The sequence below is a fragment of the Poecilia formosa genome, unplaced genomic scaffold (genome assembly GCF_000485575.1).
Source record: "Poecilia formosa unplaced genomic scaffold, Poecilia_formosa-5.1.2 Scaffold51, whole genome shotgun sequence".
NCBI lineage: Eukaryota > Metazoa > Chordata > Actinopteri > Cyprinodontiformes > Poeciliidae > Poecilia > Poecilia formosa.
Window position 1 is genome coordinate 355,817 of NW_006799990.1, and position 20,798 is coordinate 376,614.

The 20,798-nt window shown below is 40.3% G+C and overlaps 1 protein-coding gene across 1 annotated transcript; it reads left to right on the top strand.

Moving 5' to 3' along the window:
• The first annotated feature begins 304 nt into the window (after positions 1–304).
• pigr (polymeric immunoglobulin receptor) lies at positions 305–16,940 on the top strand. Its single transcript, XM_016671784.1, has 14 exons — positions 305–486; positions 1,126–1,470; positions 3,433–3,514; positions 3,696–3,922; positions 7,328–7,406; positions 7,503–7,591; positions 7,688–7,737; positions 7,839–7,915; positions 10,967–11,068; positions 11,250–11,476; positions 14,879–14,957; positions 15,054–15,142; positions 15,239–15,288; positions 15,390–16,940. Exons 1-14 carry the CDS (start codon positions 438–440, stop codon positions 15,471–15,473), a joined length of 1,629 nt encoding a protein of 542 aa, XP_016527270.1. The 5' UTR covers positions 305–437; the 3' UTR covers positions 15,474–16,940.
• The last annotated feature ends 3,858 nt before the right edge of the window (positions 16,941–20,798 follow it).

The following is a 20,798-nucleotide window of genomic DNA, read 5'->3' on the forward strand; positions in this document are numbered from 1 at the left end:
CAGCGTTTTGAATTTCCCACTGTGAACTCCCATCCCCACTAGGATGATGGAAATTGAAGTCAAGCAGCTGGAAAGACGTTCCGGCACGATGAGCATGCCATTTCAAAATAAAACATTTAAGGAATTCCAGCTTTCCACGAATCCTGCTTTCGGTGGACGACCAAAAGCGGCTCTTGTCACGCAGTTACTTCTGCCACTTTAACATGTTGCTCTCTTCCTCCAATTATTCCTGTCTTACATTCATTCCACTGCCATCTTAACACTTCCCTTTTGTCCGTTTGGCACCTACATGGTTAACATCTGGAACATCTGGATCCAGCTTTTGGTCACATGACCAGCTTGGTGGGGAAGAGACGGACACTGTAGAACCCAGATCCCAAAGTGTTTTGCGCTGGGTGGTGAGTCCGCTTAACAAACTCCAAAAGTGAAGTCAAAACATGTCGCAGCTCTCCACGATCACCCTCTTCTTGTTACCATGGATTCCAGGTATGAGTGCTGAGGTCAGAAGCTGATCCAAAAAAAAAAGAATAGAAAAGAAAACCCATTTTCAGCCGTTGATGGAGTTTAACACAAAGGATGATTAATGTCTCTGCTGTTGCCTCCTCACTTTATTATTGTGCACTTAGCAAATACTAGCGCTTTGTCATAAGATACTCTTTGCGCTTCGCTTCACTTTATCATTTTATTCCATTTCTACATTAATCATTTTGGGGGGGAGACTGACTTGAAAGTTGTTGAAGCTGCTGTTTTCTGCTGGAAGGCACCGAGAGATTTAATGTTTTTCTAAGTCTCGCAAGCTCTCACAGTGTTTGGCTGCAGGCGGTGGGTATGTTTGAGGTTGGTTTTGTTAGCCCTTTAATCCTGTGAATTATAGGAAGGATAATCCGTTTTCAGAATTACAAGTAAAGGGAAGTTAAAAAAAAAAAAAGAAGGAAGGAAGGAAGAAACTCCCATGCCACAAAGGAAACCCTTATAACAAATATGGTCAAGGCCACTTTCCCTATTCCATGCAGCAGATTAAAAAAAAAAAAAAAAAGTCCTCAAGAAATAACTTTCCTGTTCCAGCTGAACCTTCTCTGAAGATTAAACTTGTGCTCAGCATTCATCACATCCCCTTTCTGTCAGCCTTTCTCTGTAAGGTCACCACAGAGGAAGAGTTTGCCGTCCTGGAGGGGGGCTCACTCACCATCCCCTGTCACTACGAGCCCCAGTACGCCAGCTATGTGAAATACTGGTGCCAGGGGAGGACCAGGGAGTTCTGCACGTCGCTGGCTCGAACCGACGACCACCACCTGGTCGACCCGGCCGAGAAGAAAGTGAGCATTTTCGACGACCCGGTCCAGCTGGTGTTCACCGTGACCATGAAGGACCTGAAGGAGGACGAGTCGGGGTGGTACATATGCGGCGTGGAGATAGGTGGCGTGTGGAAAGCTGACGACACCACTTTTACAAAGGTTAAAGTTATACATGGTAAGCAGTGGAGGGATTTTCAACCTGTGGTCACAACCTGAACCGCACAAAAATGGGACGCCATTAATCGCTTAATTTGTTTCCGTAATTCAGTTCAAAATGGGAAACTTGTGCTTACAAATCAAGCACAGCAAGAGCAAAATAATTAATGCTTCTCTTAATTTTAATGACTCACAGTGAATAAAAAAAACCCAAACCCAGGCACTCAACAAATGGAAGGTTACATAAACGAGTCTAATTTAAATAAATATGTTCACTAATTACTAAATGTATACATGAGGAGGATTGACATTTGGCTAGTCAGTCACTGACACCCTCCACAAAGAGGGTAAGCCACAAAAACCAACTGCTAATATAGATTTTGACATTGACATTTTTCTTTTTATATGCTATAAGAAAGCATAAAAATAGAAAATTGAGTGAAAGGAAAGGATCCCTGGTAAACAGTCTACCTGGTAATCCCTGGTAGACTGCTGTCAAAAATGCACCTTAAACGCCCACTGGTCTTCTTTCAACAAGGAGGCATGTGTGTTCCATGAATGCTGGTTGATGCATATTTTACACATATTACAAATTCCACTGGAAGCACTTTGCTGCTATTCTGCAGTTGTAGTCATGCCCAGATATGCCTAAATTTGCCAACTAGATTAACAAATATCTAAAGTTATAGCTAATGCTTGTATGTTAAAATACACAATTTACATTTAACTTAGCACCTGCTTCAAAACAAATTACATACATGCATAATCTTTTATATCCGTAGATAAAATAATATACAAAGGGTTTGAGCACCTAGACCGAAGAGGTGTGAGTATTTTAAGGTGAAAATAAATGTTGCGTTTTATTCGGAGTTTGGAGGATGAGTGCAGAGGCACATAAACCGTCTTGCTTGAAGTCCAGTGGAAGGTTTCCACAGCCAGTGATGATTTGTGGAGCCACCTAATTTTGCCGGTGTTGGTCCACTGTGTTTTATCAAGTCCCAATCGGCACAGAGGTCTACCAGGACATTTGAGACCACATTTTGCTTCCTTCTGCTGAGAAGCTTTATGGGGATGTTGATTTAATTTTCCAGTAGGACTTGGCACTGGCTCACACCATGAAGAATACCAAATACCCGTTTAATGACTGTGGCAACAGTGTTTGATTGGTGAGCAAACTGGTTTGGCTTGAATTCTATAGAAAGTGTGTGGGTACATTGATTGTCAAGAGAAGGACTCTAGACTCCAGAGCAAACAATGAAGATGGCCTGAAGGCAACTATCAAAGCAACCTGTGCTCCAGAACGACAGGCCGACTGCCTACAAGCCAGGCTGACGCAGTCATTCATGCGAAAGGAGCTCAGGCCAAGTATTGACTGCCTATAGTTTGCTGTATACAGACTCTATTTTTTTGATTTGGAAAATTACATGTCATTGGTCTTACATAATAATTCAAAACTATTGCAGACCACATTATGGGTTTTCATTAGTTGTAAGCCATAATATAAGCATTAAATAAACATTTAAAACATAAAAATAAGACCACAAGTTTGACTTTTTGAACCAAATTGCTGAAATAAATCAACAGTTGTTGTTTTTTTGTTTTGTTTTTTTAAGTAATATTGTTATTTTTATTCTCATTACTAATGTAATGCAACTAAGGGCGCTTTATTTTTATGTATTTAGTTTTTCTTCTCCATATTATACCATGCTTTTTTCCCATTTATGTACCGTATCAACTAAGACACTCCATACTATGAGTGTCTTAGTTTTTAGGACTCTTGTGATTTTTTTCACACATTTTCTTTTTGTGAAAGGAAAGGATCCCTGGTAAACAGTCAACCTGGTAATCCCTGGTAGACTGTTGTCAACCAGGGATTACCAGGTTGACCGTTCATCTTGTCTTAATGCCTTTATTTGACTTTAAATAGACTTTTCTATGATATACTTGTATTAACGACACGTTGTCCTGATGATTTCTGCAGGCATGTCAGCTGTGAACAGCATGATGAGTGGAGCAGAGGGAAGCGCCGTCACAATCGAATGCCTCTACAGTGAGAGATACAGGCATTTGACTTTTTCTTTTGTTCCAAATACCACCGGTCCGATTTCATACCAGACCGCGAGACCAACTTGCTAAAGCACCGCCGAAAACATTTCACATTCGCACTTGACGACCAGAAATCTCTTCACTCGTGTGAGAGGAAGATCGGCTTTTGGTGACTCCCCTGTGTATGCCTGCCAACAGAGAAAGCGAGAAGAAATGGTGTCGGAGTGGCGACTGGAGATCCTGCCTGTCGACGGGTTCTGACGGGAGCTACGAAGACTCCTCCGTGGCCATCAGAGATGACAGAACTGGGGCTTTCACTGTAACCTTCAAGAAGCTGCAGATGAAAGACACGGCGTGGTACTGGTGTTCTGCAGGGCAGCAGAAGACGGCCGTGCACGTGCTGGTCACACCCCAACCCACCACCGGTAGGCAGGCGTTCAAAAAAAAAAACCCTACGACATCTGCTTTCCTTGGAAATCACTGTGTTTAATGCATATTTCAACATGTAATTCTATGTGATAAATTATGAGCTAGAGAAGCTTTCGTTACAGCGCTTCTCTAAATGATTAATAAGCCTGGAACTTTTTCCACATTTTTCCATAAGTATGGCTACAAATGTTACTGGGCATTGTTGTGATTCTATGATACACACACAAAAGACAGCGCAATGTGGTGAAAGGGAGGGGAAAAAAATTATTTTAAAAAATTCTTCTTGCAGCTGAAGCTCAAACTAATCTAAAAAAGTGTAATTAAAATTTCAGTGTAGATCCAGTTATTTATTTTCTCCTGTTAAGGCCTCAAGATTTTGTTAGAGAACATTAACAAGCAGCGTAACAAACACAAAGGAATGGTAGCAAATAGGTCAGGGAGACCTATTTGCTCAAAACAAAGCAAAGCAAAGCATGCTTTGCTTTGAACACAGCTCAGTCTGTCATCTGAAAATACAGTATGGCACAAATGTGTAACCAACCAGCCTGTCCACCAAAACCGACAGGCTGGACTTCTCTTCTGGTCTGCATCCAAAATGCTACACACCGGCAATGCTCGGTTCCCTGAACATGCCATCAACCTGCGCGTGTGCTTTTCTTCAGCAGGAAAAGGGAGGAAGTTAGACAGAGTTGATGGCAAAATGGCAAAACTAAGCACAGACCAACACAGGAAAATAACCGTTTACAGGCTGCAGGGCCACAAACATAAAGCCAAGCCTATAAATCCAGAGCTAAATCCAACTGTGGCAAGTCTTTAAAACTGATCCACACGGACATTCTCCATCCAGTCTGGCTGAGCTTAAGCTAATTTGCATAGAAGAATGAACAAGAACTTCCGTTTGTAAATGTGGAAGATGACAGAACAGAAAGATAACAGAGACAAATCCCAAAATAAGTTAAACAGTAACTGGTTGCTTCAATCAACAACTCAGGTAAATGGACACCTTCCTTTTCACATCTTTGTTGGCAAAAAGTGTTGAAGGCCATCTTACTGTTTCCTTCCGGTTTGTGGATCTCCTCAACATAGAATCTATCACTTAAAATTCTAGTAAAATTAATTGAAGTTGGTGCTAATAATGTGACACGATGGGAAAATGTTATATGCTGTATTTAAGTGATCTTTGTAATCACCTTAGAGTAAAAAAAAAAATGCTAAAACCATTAAAGAAGGTAAACTGAAGGAATGGCTTTATGGGTTCAACTTGAGCATTAGTTTGGTAGCCTATCTAGTTTACTCAAATCTACGTGAATGTAATAGTAAATCTCTAGCAACATTATCATTTTTCTGACTTTAATTCCAATTTTTACCCTTAATGGTAAAACTGAGCCGTTAACTAAAAAATATATCATTCTTACTGTGGAAAATCTCATTGATGTATTCAAAAATATTTAGTGTGCAAACTTCCACAGATCACTGCATTACACAGCAATAGTATTTTCTTGAGAGGCAAAACTGAAGAAAATCACAAAAAAGCAGCTTAATTCATGTCTTCAATAGTTTGCAGCACAAGTGTTCTTTCCCAGACTAAAGAAAGGCTAAATAAGAGTCTACCCCGAGGCCTTCATATTGTCTAGGGAATATTTGCTGCTGAAAGGAAGAAAATGAAAAAAAAAAAACGCTTAGCTGTCATGTTTGGATCAGGTTTTGTGTTTGTCAAGTTTGAACTGTTCTGTTCTTGCAATCAATGAAATCCTTTCAGCTCTCGACCTGCTAAAGTGAAGCCGTGTAGCTAGCATGCTTTGTTGGATAGATCTATAGATTTTTACATGTTGCCTCTGAGGTTTTTAAAAGTCACTTGCTTACTGTTGTTTTATTGTGTTTGAGAACAGAACAGCTTACACGAGAGAACAAAAGTGGATCTGCTGCAGAGTTATTGTCTAAACCTTTACAAGGAGAAAATGGGGATTGCAAAGAATAAGCCGGATGATGCGCTCAAGCTAGCAGGCCTTTCTTAGCTTCTCTGCCATACTTATAAAGTCAACGCTCATAGACAAAAACCCTCAGAAGTGCTAGTAAATAGTTCATACCAACAATATTAACTACATTTCTTTTGTGCGGGAGCCATACTGGATAAGTCTGGGTTACTGGGAAACCTTTGCTTTTCACAGTCAGAATTCCAACTCCGGAGACCTTTTTGTTTTATAATCGGCAGTGCTTTGAATTAGACCCGCTAGTGCAAAGGTAAAGCGTCTCAAAAGTCAGATTAGAGAGATAAAGGTAAGGATAATGTATTGTTCTCACTTGTTGAAAGTTATATTTTATAAATGAACAGTCAGAAATGCCCTTGAAGTCAGAATTCCAGCTGGGAAAGTTCAACAAGCAGTCCCATATGTCCGATATGCTACTGTGCAAATGCAGTGGAAGTTGTAGGTATAAAATAATTGTGAACTTAATAAGCGCTTCAACCACTTTAACGCCACTTCCATTACTTTCGTTGTTGTTGCTAGCAGTTTTTAGTACCTCAGCAATCCCACTGGATTTCCAGTTTGGAATTCCAGCTCCAGTTTGGAACCAAGTAGGAAAACTCAGATTTCTTCCTACTTTTGAAAGCAGCTGAAAGCTCCATTCGTTCTAACTTTGTTCATTTTCTCGCTATGGTTTTAATCTGGAATTAATGCTTTTCGCTAATTAATGTAATGAAATGAAGACGATTGACTGAATACAACTAATAACTTACTTTGGCAACAAAGGTTGGACAAGCTGTAAGTCGGTAACCATGGAGAACCAACGGGCTGCTTCGACGTCGTCTGGAATTGGAAACCTCAGTTCGCCGCAGTTTCGCTGACACTCATGTTTGTCGGCAGGGATTTTAAAACGACATTCATGTCTGCTAAAACAACATCAATAATGAAGAAAAGGCGGCGCCACATGGCTCAGTGGCGCACCACAGCCTCCAGTCCTTCGCGCAGCTGTCCCAGATTCAGTTTCTAGCCCCAGGCCGTCTTTCTCTCTCCTCCCTTCTTCCCGTCCATCCACACTGTTCATTAAAGACCACAAGTGGCTCAGAAACCTTTAAAAATAACAACGAGGAGAAAATAATTCACTTTAACTTCTTATTACTTTTGTAATTGTTGCTACTAATGTCCATTTTGCAGCCATTAAAACGCAAAGAAGCTGCTCTTAGCATCGATATGTCATCATGTTGTGTAGCAGGAGCTTCTGCTGCAGCGTATGGATTTTTTCATAACACCTGTCAAGAGTATTGATGCCACACATCGAGTTTCTATTGCGCAACAAACTCTCTTGTGCTTGGCACGCTACCTCAATTTTTCTTTTTCAATTTCTTCTTTTTTTTTTCTTGAACCTGAAATATCCGTCTAATGCCGCATTGTCTCTTGCAGTTCCAACAGTGCCGAGCCAGTCCTTCCCAGACCTGCCTCCAGCCAAACCCATCACTAGGGAGACCTGGAGCAGCCACAGGTAGGAGAAGTGAAGTGTCGCTGATTTGTGCTACGCCTTCAGTTTGAATCAAAGCGGATTGCCTCAGCAGGCTCTGTGTCTGCTTTTTTTATTTAGTCCCATGTTGGCATCTGTGGTGGTCTGCTCATCTGTCATTTTCCTGGCTGTCGTGGCCATATTGGCTATAAAGTTCTGGAGGCTGCACAGTAAGGCAACTCGTTTCCTTAAATGCGATTCCAATGTGCGATGATTCCATCAAACGCAGCGAACAAAGTTAAAATCTTCTCGCTGTTCATTTCCAGAGAGCGACCGGGTTCCAAGAGACGTCGAGGAGATGAGGGCGAAATTCAGCGTAAGCTCCTTTTGAACAGGCTTCTCCCTGCTGATCGAAATAAAACCCCAAACTGCTGTGCATGTGATTTATGGAGTATTGTTTTGTAATGTCTCCTACAGGGCTGCTCGAGAGAAGCAGGTGACTTTCAAAACGCAGCAGTACTTTTCCTTAACAAGGATTCCCAAGATGTGCACATGTACTGATATCTGATATTCTGCAACGTTTATTGTTACTTTCACAAACTGAATGTATTTTTTTTAATTTCCTTCCACTTGTCAGAGCATGCACCCTCGATGTAATTGTTTTTCTTTTTGCATTGTGCACCACATTACACGTCCATCATGTGCTGCTTTTACAAATTTGCACCGCTATCATACATGTATTCCAAAAAACACGGATGATGTTCACATTTGGTTCAAATCTGCCTCTTGTACGCAACAAATTACTCATCTATGCAATCAGTTCTCTCTGAAACTGATTCAGAAAGTTCAGAGGGTAATTTAATAATTTTATTTGACCATTTTTAGCTTATTTAAAGGAAATCTTGTGATCATAATGGTCAACTTTATAATCAGTGGGGGGAAAAAACCTTTGTTGGCTTTACAGCAGCGAGCTTTTTTTTTTAAGTGATAATAAGCATATTTTGCATGTTTTCTCTGGTATTTGGAGTATTATATTTTTGGTGTTGATCCATGTCAGGACTTTGGCTGGTCCACTCCAAAATATTCAAACTACTTTCAGTGAAAAGTAGCATGTTGCTCAGCTCAGAAGATTCAAATTTCTCCCTCCCTGCAGTCAGTGACTCATAACGTATCTTCCTTGAAACAATTATCTTTCATCCAAGGTAAAAAAGTTTGGACCAGAGGGTTGTTGAGCAGGAGAATAATCCCGAAGCAACGACATAACTGCTTTTTAAATGCGTCAAGAGGCTAATTTTAAACTTTTAACAATCACTTCGTCAATACCTGAACCTCAACCCAACACCAATGCGTATAAATATTAAGTTGGAAGTTTGCCCAGAGCTCGCTGAAACAAAATCGAGTTGCTTTTGATTCATTTTGCTCACAAAATATGGACCATGGGAACCTCTGAATGAGAAAGGGTCACGGCTGCCCAACCTATGCAAATGAAATCATAACATTATTTGTAACTCTGCATTGAATATAGCTGGTTACAAATTGATCAGAGTCCCTCCCCCCCCACACTCCGTACCGACTTCATTATCAAGCTAAAAGCAAAAACGAGGGGCGGACGGTGAGAGACGGGGTGGGGAGAGTTAGTCCAGTCCATTACACAGAATTTCTTTTGCATCATGCAGATGACCTGGGGTGTGTGAGATTTTTATTTAATGAGGACGTGGCTGCAGGATGCATAATGCTACCAGGTCAGCCCCCCCACACCCCCAGCACAGCTCTGCAGTGCGAGCCTTTTGTTCCACCCGGGATGATCTCGTTTCATGTTATTACTTGGTTTGTTTAGCGTACACGTATATGGACGCCTCATCGAGCGAATGTTTTTTTTTTGTTTTTTTTTCTACCCAATCCAACACTATGGTTATATAAACTACATCATTTATCAGCAGGGAGCTGGTCGGTGTTTCAGAGCTTTTTCTCTTCCCACTCATATAAAATATACATTTTGCTAAATAAAAATGTGCATATTTGCCGTTAGAGTGTTTTTGTCATTCAGCTCCACGTATTGAACCCAGGACGGTGATCATATTTCAACAGAAAGAGGCAAGCATGAAAATAAACTAATAAACCAATAAACACTACGAGGGCTTTCTTTTTTTTTCTACTGTTGTGGGAATTTATCTTTTCGTTGTTATTGCATCCTAATTAAGTGAACAAATAACACCAGTTATGATACTGGGGTAGTTAATGAATCCTTAGACTCTGATGACAAATGGCCGCATGCAGAGTTTATTTTTTATCTTCATATGAGGAAGTTCTGAGCCTGCGTAGCTGCTGGAGGAAAAAAAAATGCCCAAAAGGAATTTTTTTTTTTAAACCAAAGGGAACGAGTTGAGGCCATTTTAGGTTCTTGTCGTTAACAAGAAAGCAAGAATTCATTCAATAAAAAGACAACCAAAAACATAAGTAGCATGACCAATTAAACAAACGGAGGCACGACAAAAATAGTAGCAGATAATGGGGAAAGTTCCCTGGAGACGGACTCGTTTTCAGGAGGAAGGACCAAAATACATCCGAGCTACAAAAAGAGAAAAGATTCCTCCCTCCTTTTCATGCTTGAAGAGCCTCGTTCTCATTACCAACTGCAAACAACATGTTGGAATAGTAAATTGAACAGGCTAATGAGATTGTCAAAGGAGCCGCTGAGCAAAGGCTGCACTCGATCCTGACCAACGTAAATCAATATTTAGCTCCTCTTTGGAAAAAAAAAAATGCAAATAATAAATATTGTTTGACGGCGTGTGCACGGACATTGCCTTGCAGAAGCATTCATATCTGTTGGACCTCTGCATAGTTTCCTATGTTACAACCAGGAAGCTTTGATAGAGCATATTGGAAGTGATTAGCTGTTAAGGCTGTGTGGTTTTCAAACTTACTTAGAAACATCATCCCAAAAACATGATTTATAGTTATACTTAAGTTTAGCACTTGGTAATCAGGACTCTAGCAGCTCAATTAGTAAAACCTTCATTTAACCAGGCAAAACATTAACAACANATACAGACTCTATTTTTTTGATTTGGAAAATTACATTTCATTGGTCTTGCGTAATGATTCAAAACTATTGCAGACCACATTATGGGTTTTCATTAGTTGTAGGCCATAATATAAGCATTAAATAAACATTTAAAACATAAAAATAAGACCACAAGTTTGACTTTTTGAACCAAATTGCTGAAGTAAATCAACTGTTTTTTTAAAAAAAGTAATATTGTTATTTTTATTCTCATTACTAATGTAATGCAACTAAGGGTGCTTTATTTTTATGTATTTAGTTTTTCTTCTCCATATTATACCATGCTTTTTTCCCATTTATGTACCGTATCAACTAAGACACTCCATACTATGAGTGTCTTAGTTTTTAGGACTCTTGTGATTTTTTTCACACATTTTCTTTTTGTGAAAGGAAAGGATCCCTGGTAAACAGTCAACCTGGTAATCCCTGGTAGACTGTTGTCAACCAGGGATTACCAGGTTGACCGTTCATCTTGTCTTAATGCCTTTATTTGACTTTAAATAGACTTTTCTATGATATACTTGTATTAACGACACGTTGTCCTGATGATTTCTGCAGGCATGTCAGCTGTGAACAGCATGATGAGTGGAGCAGAGGGAAGCGCCGTCACAATCGAATGCCTCTACAGTGAGAGATACAGGCATTTGACTTTTTCTTTTGTTCCAAATACCACCGGTCCGATTTCATACCAGACCGCGAGACCAACTTGCTAAAGCACCGCCGAAAACATTTCACATTCGCACTTGACGACCAGAAATCTCTTCACTCGTGTGAGAGGAAGATCGGCTTTTGGTGACTCCCCTGTGTATGCCTGCCAACAGAGAAAGCGAGAAGAAATGGTGTCGGAGTGGCGACTGGAGATCCTGCCTGTCGACGGGTTCTGACGGGAGCTACGAAGACTCCTCCGTGGCCATCAGAGATGACAGAACTGGGGCTTTCACTGTAACCTTCAAGAAGCTGCAGATGAAAGACACGGCGTGGTACTGGTGTTCTGCAGGGCAGCAGAAGACGGCCGTGCACGTGCTGGTCACACCCCAACCCACCACCGGTAGGCAGGCATTAAAAAAAAACCCTACGACATCTGCTTTCCTTGGAAATCACTGTGTTTAATGCATATTTCAACATGTAATTCTATGTGATAAATTATGAGCTAGAGAAGCTTTCGTTACAGCGCTTCTCTAAATGATTAATAAGCCTGGAACTTTTTCCACATTTTTCCATAAGTATGGCTACAAATGTTACTGGGCATTGTTGTGATTCTATGATACACACACAAAAGACAGCGCAATGTGGTGAAAGGGAGGGGAAAAAAATTATTTTAAAAAATTCTTCTTGCAGCTGAAGCTCAAACTAATCTAAAAAAGTGTAATTAAAATTTCAGTGTAGATCCAGTTATTTATTTTCTCCTGTTAAGGCCTCAAGATTTTGTTAGAGAACATTAACAAGCAGCGTAACAAACACAAAGGAATGGTAGCAAATAGGTCAGGGAGACCTATTTGCTCAAAACAAAGCAAAGCAAAGCATGCTTTGCTTTGAACACAGCTCAGTCTGTCATCTGAAAATACAGTATGGCACAAATGTGTAACCAACCAGCCTGTCCACCAAAACCGACAGGCTGGACTTCTCTTCTGGTCTGCATCCAAAATGCTACACACCGGCAATGCTCGGTTCCCTGAACATGCCATCAACCTGCGCGTGTGCTTTTCTTCAGCAGGAAAAGGGAGGAAGTTAGACAGAGTTGATGGCAAAATGGCAAAACTAAGCACAGACCAACACAGGAAAATAACCGTTTACAGGCTGCAGGGCCACAAACATAAAGCCAAGCCTATAAATCCAGAGCTAAATCCAACTGTGGCAAGTCTTTAAAACTGATCCACACGGACATTCTCCATCCAGTCTGGCTGAGCTTAAGCTAATTTGCATAGAAGAATGAACAAGAACTTCCGTTTGTAAATGTGGAAGATGACAGAACAGAAAGATAACAGAGACAAATCCCAAAATAAGTTAAACAGTAACTGGTTGCTTCAATCAACAACTCAGGTAAATGGACACCTTCCTTTTCACATCTTTGTTGGCAAAAAGTGTTGAAGGCCATCTTACTGTTTCCTTCCGGTTTGTGGATCTCCTCAACATAGAATCTATCACTTAAAATTCTAGTAAAATTAATTGAAGTTGGTGCTAATAATGTGACACGATGGGAAAATGTTATATGCTGTATTTAAGTGATCTTTGTAATCACCTTAGAGTAAAAAAAAAAATGCTAAAACCATTAAAGAAGGTAAACTGAAGGAATGGCTTTATGGGTTCAACTTGAGCATTAGTTTGGTAGCCTATCTAGTTTACTCAAATCTACGTGAATGTAATAGTAAATCTCTAGCAACATTATCATTTTTCTGACTTTAATTCCAATTTTTACCCTTAATGGTAAAACTGAGCCGTTAACTAAAAAATATATCATTCTTACTGTGGAAAATCTCATTGATGTATTCAAAAATATTTAGTGTGCAAACTTCCACAGATCACTGCATTACACAGCAATAGTATTTTCTTGAGAGGCAAAACTGAAGAAAATCACAAAAAAGCAGCTTAATTCATGTCTTCAATAGTTTGCAGCACAAGTGTTCTTTCCCAGACTAAAGAAAGGCTAAATAAGAGTCTACCCCGAGGCCTTCATATTGTCTAGGGAATATTTGCTGCTGAAAGGAAGAAAATGAAAAAAAAAAAACGCTTAGCTGTCATGTTTGGATCAGGTTTTGTGTTTGTCAAGTTTGAACTGTTCTGTTCTTGCAATCAATGAAATCCTTTCAGCTCTCGACCTGCTAAAGTGAAGCCGTGTAGCTAGCATGCTTTGTTGGATAGATCTATAGATTTTTACATGTTGCCTCTGAGGTTTTTAAAAGTCACTTGCTTACTGTTGTTTTATTGTGTTTGAGAACAGAACAGCTTACACGAGAGAACAAAAGTGGATCTGCTGCAGAGTTATTGTCTAAACCTTTACAAGGAGAAAATGGGGATTGCAAAGAATAAGCCGGATGATGCGCTCAAGCTAGCAGGCCTTTCTTAGCTTCTCTGCCATACTTATAAAGTCAACGCTCATAGACAAAAACCCTCAGAAGTGCTAGTAAATAGTTCATACCAACAATATTAACTACATTTCTTTTGTGCGGGAGCCATACTGGATAAGTCTGGGTTACTGGGAAACCTTTGCTTTTCACAGTCAGAATTCCAACTCCGGAGACCTTTTTGTTTTATAATCGGCAGTGCTTTGAATTAGACCCGCTAGTGCAAAGGTAAAGCGTCTCAAAAGTCAGATTAGAGAGATAAAGGTAAGGATAATGTATTGTTCTCACTTGTTGAAAGTTATATTTTATAAATGAACAGTCAGAAATGCCCTTGAAGTCAGAATTCCAGCTGGGAAAGTTCAACAAGCAGTCCCATATGTCCGATATGCTACTGTGCAAATGCAGTGGAAGTTGTAGGTATAAAATAATTGTGAACTTAATAAGCGCTTCAACCACTTTAACGCCACTTCCATTACTTTCGTTGTTGTTGCTAGCAGTTTTTAGTACCTCAGCAATCCCACTGGATTTCCAGTTTGGAATTCCAGCTCCAGTTTGGAACCAAGTAGGAAAACTCAGATTTCTTCCTACTTTTGAAAGCAGCTGAAAGCTCCATTCGTTCTAACTTTGTTCATTTTCTCGCTATGGTTTTAATCTGGAATTAATGCTTTTCGCTAATTAATGTAATGAAATGAAGACGATTGACTGAATACAACTAATAACTTACTTTGGCAACAAAGGTTGGACAAGCTGTAAGTCGGTAACCATGGAGAACCAACGGGCTGCTTCGACGTCGTCTGGAATTGGAAACCTCAGTTCGCCGCAGTTTCGCTGACACTCATGTTTGTCGGCAGGGATTTTAAAACGACATTCATGTCTGCTAAAACAACATCAATAATGAAGAAAAGGCGGCGCCACATGGCTCAGTGGCGCACCACAGCCTCCAGTCCTTCGCGCAGCTGTCCCAGATTCAGTTTCTAGCCCCAGGCCGTCTTTCTCTCTCCTCCCTTCTTCCCGTCCATCCACACTGTTCATTAAAGACCACAAGTGGCTCAGAAACCTTTAAAAATAACAACGAGGAGAAAATAATTCACTTTAACTTCTTATTACTTTTGTAATTGTTGCTACTAATGTCCATTTTGCAGCCATTAAAACGCAAAGAAGCTGCTCTTAGCATCGATATGTCATCATGTTGTGTAGCAGGAGCTTCTGCTGCAGCGTATGGATTTTTTCATAACACCTGTCAAGAGTATTGATGCCACACATCGAGTTTCTATTGCGCAACAAACTCTCTTGTGCTTGGCACGCTACCTCAATTTTTCTTTTTCAATTTCTTCTTTTTTTTTTCTTGAACCTGAAATATCCGTCTAATGCCGCATTGTCTCTTGCAGTTCCAACAGTGCCGAGCCAGTCCTTCCCAGACCTGCCTCCAGCCAAACCCATCACTAGGGAGACCTGGAGCAGCCACAGGTAGGAGAAGTGAAGTGTCGCTGATTTGTGCTACGCCTTCAGTTTGAATCAAAGCGGATTGCCTCAGCAGGCTCTGTGTCTGCTTTTTTTATTTAGTCCCATGTTGGCATCTGTGGTGGTCTGCTCATCTGTCATTTTCCTGGCTGTCGTGGCCATATTGGCTATAAAGTTCTGGAGGCTGCACAGTAAGGCAACTCGTTTCCTTAAATGCGATTCCAATGTGCGATGATTCCATCAAACGCAGCGAACAAAGTTAAAATCTTCTCGCTGTTCATTTCCAGAGAGCGACCGGGTTCCAAGAGACGTCGAGGAGATGAGGGCGAAATTCAGCGTAAGCTCCTTTTGAACAGGCTTCTCCCTGCTGATCGAAATAAAACCCCAAACTGCTGTGCATGTGATTTATGGAGTATTGTTTTGTAATGTCTCCTACAGGGCTGCTCGAGAGAAGCAGGTGACTTTCAAAACGCAGCAGTACTTTTCCTTAACAAGGATTCCCAAGATGTGCACATGTACTGATATCTGATATTCTGCAACGTTTATTGTTACTTTCACAAACTGAATGTATTTTTTTTAATTTCCTTCCACTTGTCAGAGCATGCACCCTCGATGTAATTGTTTTTCTTTTTGCATTGTGCACCACATTACACGTCCATCATGTGCTGCTTTTACAAATTTGCACCGCTATCATACATGTATTCCAAAAAACACGGATGATGTTCACATTTGGTTCAAATCTGCCTCTTGTACGCAACAAATTACTCATCTATGCAATCAGTTCTCTCTGAAACTGATTCAGAAAGTTCAGAGGGTAATTTAATAATTTTATTTGACCATTTTTAGCTTATTTAAAGGAAATCTTGTGATCATAATGGTCAACTTTATAATCAGTGGGGGGAAAAAACCTTTGTTGGCTTTACAGCAGCGAGCTTTTTTTTTTAAGTGATAATAAGCATATTTTGCATGTTTTCTCTGGTATTTGGAGTATTATATTTTTGATGTTGATCCATGTCAGGACTTTGGCTGGTCCACTCCAAAATATTCAAACTACTTTCAGTGAAAAGTAGCATGTTGCTCAGCTCAGAAGATTCAAATTTCTCCCTCCCTGCAGTCAGTGACTCATAACGTATCTTCCTTGAAACAATTATCTTTCATCCAAGGTAAAAAAGTTTGGACCAGAGGGTTGTTGAGCAGGAGAATAATCCCGAAGCAACGACATAACTGCTTTTTAAATGCGTCAAGAGGCTAATTTTAAACTTTTAACAATCACTTCGTCAATACCTGAACCTCAACCCAACACCAATGCGTATAAATATTAAGTTGGAAGTTTGCCCAGAGCTCGCTGAAACAAAATCGAGTTGCTTTTGATTCATTTTGCTCACAAAATATGGACCATGGGAACCTCTGAATGAGAAAGGGTCACGGCTGCCCAACCTATGCAAATGAAATCATAACATTATTTGTAACTCTGCATTGAATATAGCTGGTTACAAATTGATCAGAGTCCCTCCCCCCCCACACTCCGTACCGACTTCATTATCAAGCTAAAAGCAAAAACGAGGGGCGGACGGTGAGAGACGGGGTGGGGAGAGTTAGTCCAGTCCATTACACAGAATTTCTTTTGCATCATGCAGACGACCTGGAGTGTGTGAGATTTTTATTTAATGAGGACGTGGCTGCAGGATGCATAATGCTACCAGGTCAGCCCCCCCACACCCCCAGCACAGCTCTGCAGTGCGAGCCTTTTGTTCCACCCGGGATGATCTCGTTTCATGTTATTACTTGGTTTGTTTAGCGTGCACGTATATGGACGCCTCATCGAGCGAATGTTTTTTTTTTGTTTTTTTTTCTACCCAATCCAACACTATGGTTATATAAACTACATCATTTATCAGCAGGGAGCTGGTCGGTGTTTCAGAGCTTTTTCTCTTCCCACTCATATAAAATATACATTTTGCTAAATAAAAATGTGCATATTTGCCGTTAGAGTGTTTTTGTCATTCAGCTCCACGTATTGAACCCAGGACGGTGATCATATTTCAACAGAAAGAGGCAAGCATGAAAATAAACTAATAAACCAATAAACGCTACGAGGGCTTTCTTTTTTTTTCTACTGTTGTGGGAATTTATCTTTTCGTTGTTATTGCATCCTAATTAAGTGAACAAATAACACCAGTTATGATACTGGGGTAGTTAATGAATCCTTAGACTCTGATGACAAATGGCCGCATGCAGAGTTTATTTTTTATCTTCATATGAGGAAGTTCTGAGCCTGCGTAGCTGCTGGAGGAAAAAAAAATGCCCAAAAGGAATTTTTTTTTTTAAACCAAAGGGAACGAGTTGAGGCCATTTTAGGTTCTTGTCGTTAACAAGAAAGCAAGAATTCATTCAATAAAAAGACAACCAAAAACATAAGTAGCATGACCAATTAAACAAACGGAGGCACGACAAAAATAGTAGCAGATAATGGGGAAAGTTCCCTTGAGACGGACTCGTTTTAGGAGGAAGGACCAAAATACATCCGAGCTACAAAAAGAGAAAAGAATCCTCCCTCCTTTTCATGCTTGAAGAGCCTCGTTCTCATTACCAACTGCAAACAACATGTTGGAATAGTAAATTGAACAGGCTAATGAGATTGTCAAAGGAGCCGCTGAGCAAAGGCTGCACTCGATCCTGACCAACGTAAATCAATATTTAGCTCCTCTTTGGAAAAAAAAAAATGCAAATAATAAATATTGTTTGACGGCGTGTGCACGGACATTGCCTTGCAGAAGCATTCATATCTGTTGGACCTCTGCATAGTTTCCTATGTTACAACCAGGAAGCTTTGATAGAGCATATTGGAAGTGATTAGCTGTTAAGGCTGTGTGGTTTTCAAACTTACTTAGAAACATCATCCCAAAAACATGATTTATAGTTATACTTAAGTTTAGCACTTGGTAATCAGGACTCTAGCAGCTCAATTAGTAAAACCTTCATTTAACCAGGCAAAACATTAACAACACTTTCTTGTTCTAATTTGGATTTCGGTCTGTACTTTAACTGGGCCTTCCTATCACATGACAATGCTTTGAACTGATCTACTGACTCTTGTTGTACAACTTTGTCCCTGACGTATTTATTGCACTTCTTGGTCTTCACGGTGCAGCTTGTTGACTAATAATGATCTTTAGCAAATCTTTACAGAACAAATGACACACAGGAGGACTGTCTTGTATTTAGAGGTAACAGAGTGAAGGGGGCTGAACACCTACATGTTTTTATTTGTGAAAGAAAAAAACGTGGAAAACATCTATCCGTCTCAAGGGATGCGGATAGTCTTGCAAAACCGTCACGTACTTTCACACCAATGTCTGCTGTTAATGCAGTGTCAGAAAAAAAAGAACATTTTTTTTTCTTTTTGCAAGCGTTTTAGTATTTTGACACTGTTTTGTTTGTGAATAATTTGCTGTTTAGGCAAAAAAAAAAAAAAAAACGGGAGATTTCTGCTGGCAATGTTCAGAGTCGGCCAACAACAATAGTGCCGGGTTGTTTATGCAGAGCTCCTGTGCATCTGTCAGAACAAAGGTTAGCCAGGCCTTGTGCTGCTGCAGCCACCTGAGGGATTCTGGGGAGCTTCAAGAGTTCAGCAAACAAGGCGCGCTGGGAATTCTGACACTATATGTTCAGATGAATATTACAGACGCCGAGTTGGGTTTACCGTCTCTCACTCGGAACTTGGGCTGATTTTGCTGTACAGCGTCGTACAGCACCCGGCTTTAATTAGAATCACACGGTTCAGTAAATGTGGCAGAGGAGCTAAATCTAACTCACCCCCCTGAAATGGGAGCTCTCTCTGTATTGCTTTGTACAATATTTCTTATTGTTTTATGTGTTTTTTGGGCTGTATTTCAGCCGTACCTTTCACTTTCGCCGCCTGTTTTGCGATTGTGACTCCGTCGTAGGGTGTAGCTGTCATTTCACACGAGTCACAGCCTCTCTCCTGAGTCATTAAAAGCGTGGTCGTTTTTTTAATGGGATTTGTCATTTTCAATTAAATTCAATTAATTGTTGCGCTGCTCATTGCAGTGTCACAATTTGGCTCCCACTGCTTTCAGCGAATCGCACTGTTACATTCTTGAGTGTTCATGTGTCTCTATTGTAATTTGGGTTTTATTCTTCATCTCTCTCTCTCTCTCTCTGCCTCTCTACATTGCGGTCTCCACTCCTCAGCGTTAGAGAAGCTCCATCATTAATCTTGATGCCTTTCAAGCTGAAGCGGTTCCGCCACTAGATGGAGGTCAACGCTGCATGAAATGCGTTCCTCCCATTATGCGTTGTTGACGCTGGGTGCCTATTCATGCACAAAAGCAGCGTTTCTTTTGTTTTCCTATTCAAACGGCACATAAAGCGGAAGAAAAGCAGGGAGGCTGTTGCGTCTCCCCACAGGGCTCTGAGAGGCAAACTGCAGCGTCTTAATATTCAAACAACTCGTGTTTGTTTTCCATTCGTTCCTTCGGAAAACGCTCCACTTCGGGTTTATGTCTACATACATTATAAATTGCATTCCTGGAAGCTTTTTTTTTTTTTAGCTCCGTTGTTCACAGGCAGCAATAATCAATGTGTTTTCTGCTTGTTTGGTATAATGCCCCGTCGGATAATAGGGACATCATTTTGAAATTCCGAAAGGCCAGGCTGAAGGATAAAGACTTTTTTTTGTGTGTGTGTGTGTTTTCTTCTGTGTCACTATTAGCATGTAGGCCAAGCATATGCACACAACAGCAGAACCTCTTGTCCGATTGGACGGAGCAATAAGATTGCCTCTTAAAAAACATAAAAATAACTTTGTTGTCCGTGAGACGCATGAGTAAGGAAACCAAACGAAGCCTTTAAAAGAAAACTTGGTTACAGCACCGGCATGTTTAAGTGATCTCAGTGCCTTTTTATTTCTCAAGCACACTTTGGAAATTTACATTCTCTTCGCCAATGCTTTTCGGTTTATGGCGGAAATACGCGTTGAACGTCTGAACCGCTTGTAAAAGCCCACAGAAACAGGGATGTGCAAACATCTAGAAGTATGGGCAAAAGGAAGTGAGGAGAAGCTTAAATGTACAGTCATGAATGTATTTTCCTGGGATTTTTGTAAGAGATCAACACTCAGTGGTTCATGAATGAGAAGTGGAAGGAAAGGGATTTCATTTTCTAGTTTTCTTTTTATACATGCTGCTTAAAATGTTGAAAAGAGCGGCTTGCCTTCTTATCCAGTCCTCCAAGCAAATACAGTTTTGAGTTCTTTGCAGTGCGTCTCCATCCAACTTTATAAATCCAGCAAGTGGAAATTTTGCCCATTCATTTATTATTATTTTTCCAAGCTAAAGCTCAGTCGGATTGGACAGCGAACATCTCTGAACAGCAGCATTCGGATTTCTTTTGTAGCTCTGGCTGCGTGGTTGAGGTGGTTCTCCTGCAGGAAGGTGGACATGTTTGGAGCCTTCCTCCAGGATTGTTCCATGTTTATCAGCATCCATCTTCCCCATCAGCTCTGACCTGACCGGCTTTGCCCTTTATGCTAAAGAATAGCATTACCAAGCATCATAACTAAGTATTGGCAATGTGCGTCACCATTTTTGTTGCATGAAATGATAAGTTAGAGAATGTCTTATGATGGTAAGCACCATCACAAGAAATGATTTTTAAAGCTGCAGTATGTAACTTTCATTTTAAAAAAATCATGTGTTGTTTTTTTTCTTTACATATTTGTTAAAACTGGTGTTATGTTGTGTTATATTATATTTTTGAAATTCAAATTCAAAAATACTTTATTGCTCCCAAAATGAAATGAAACACTCATTTTAATTCCAATTC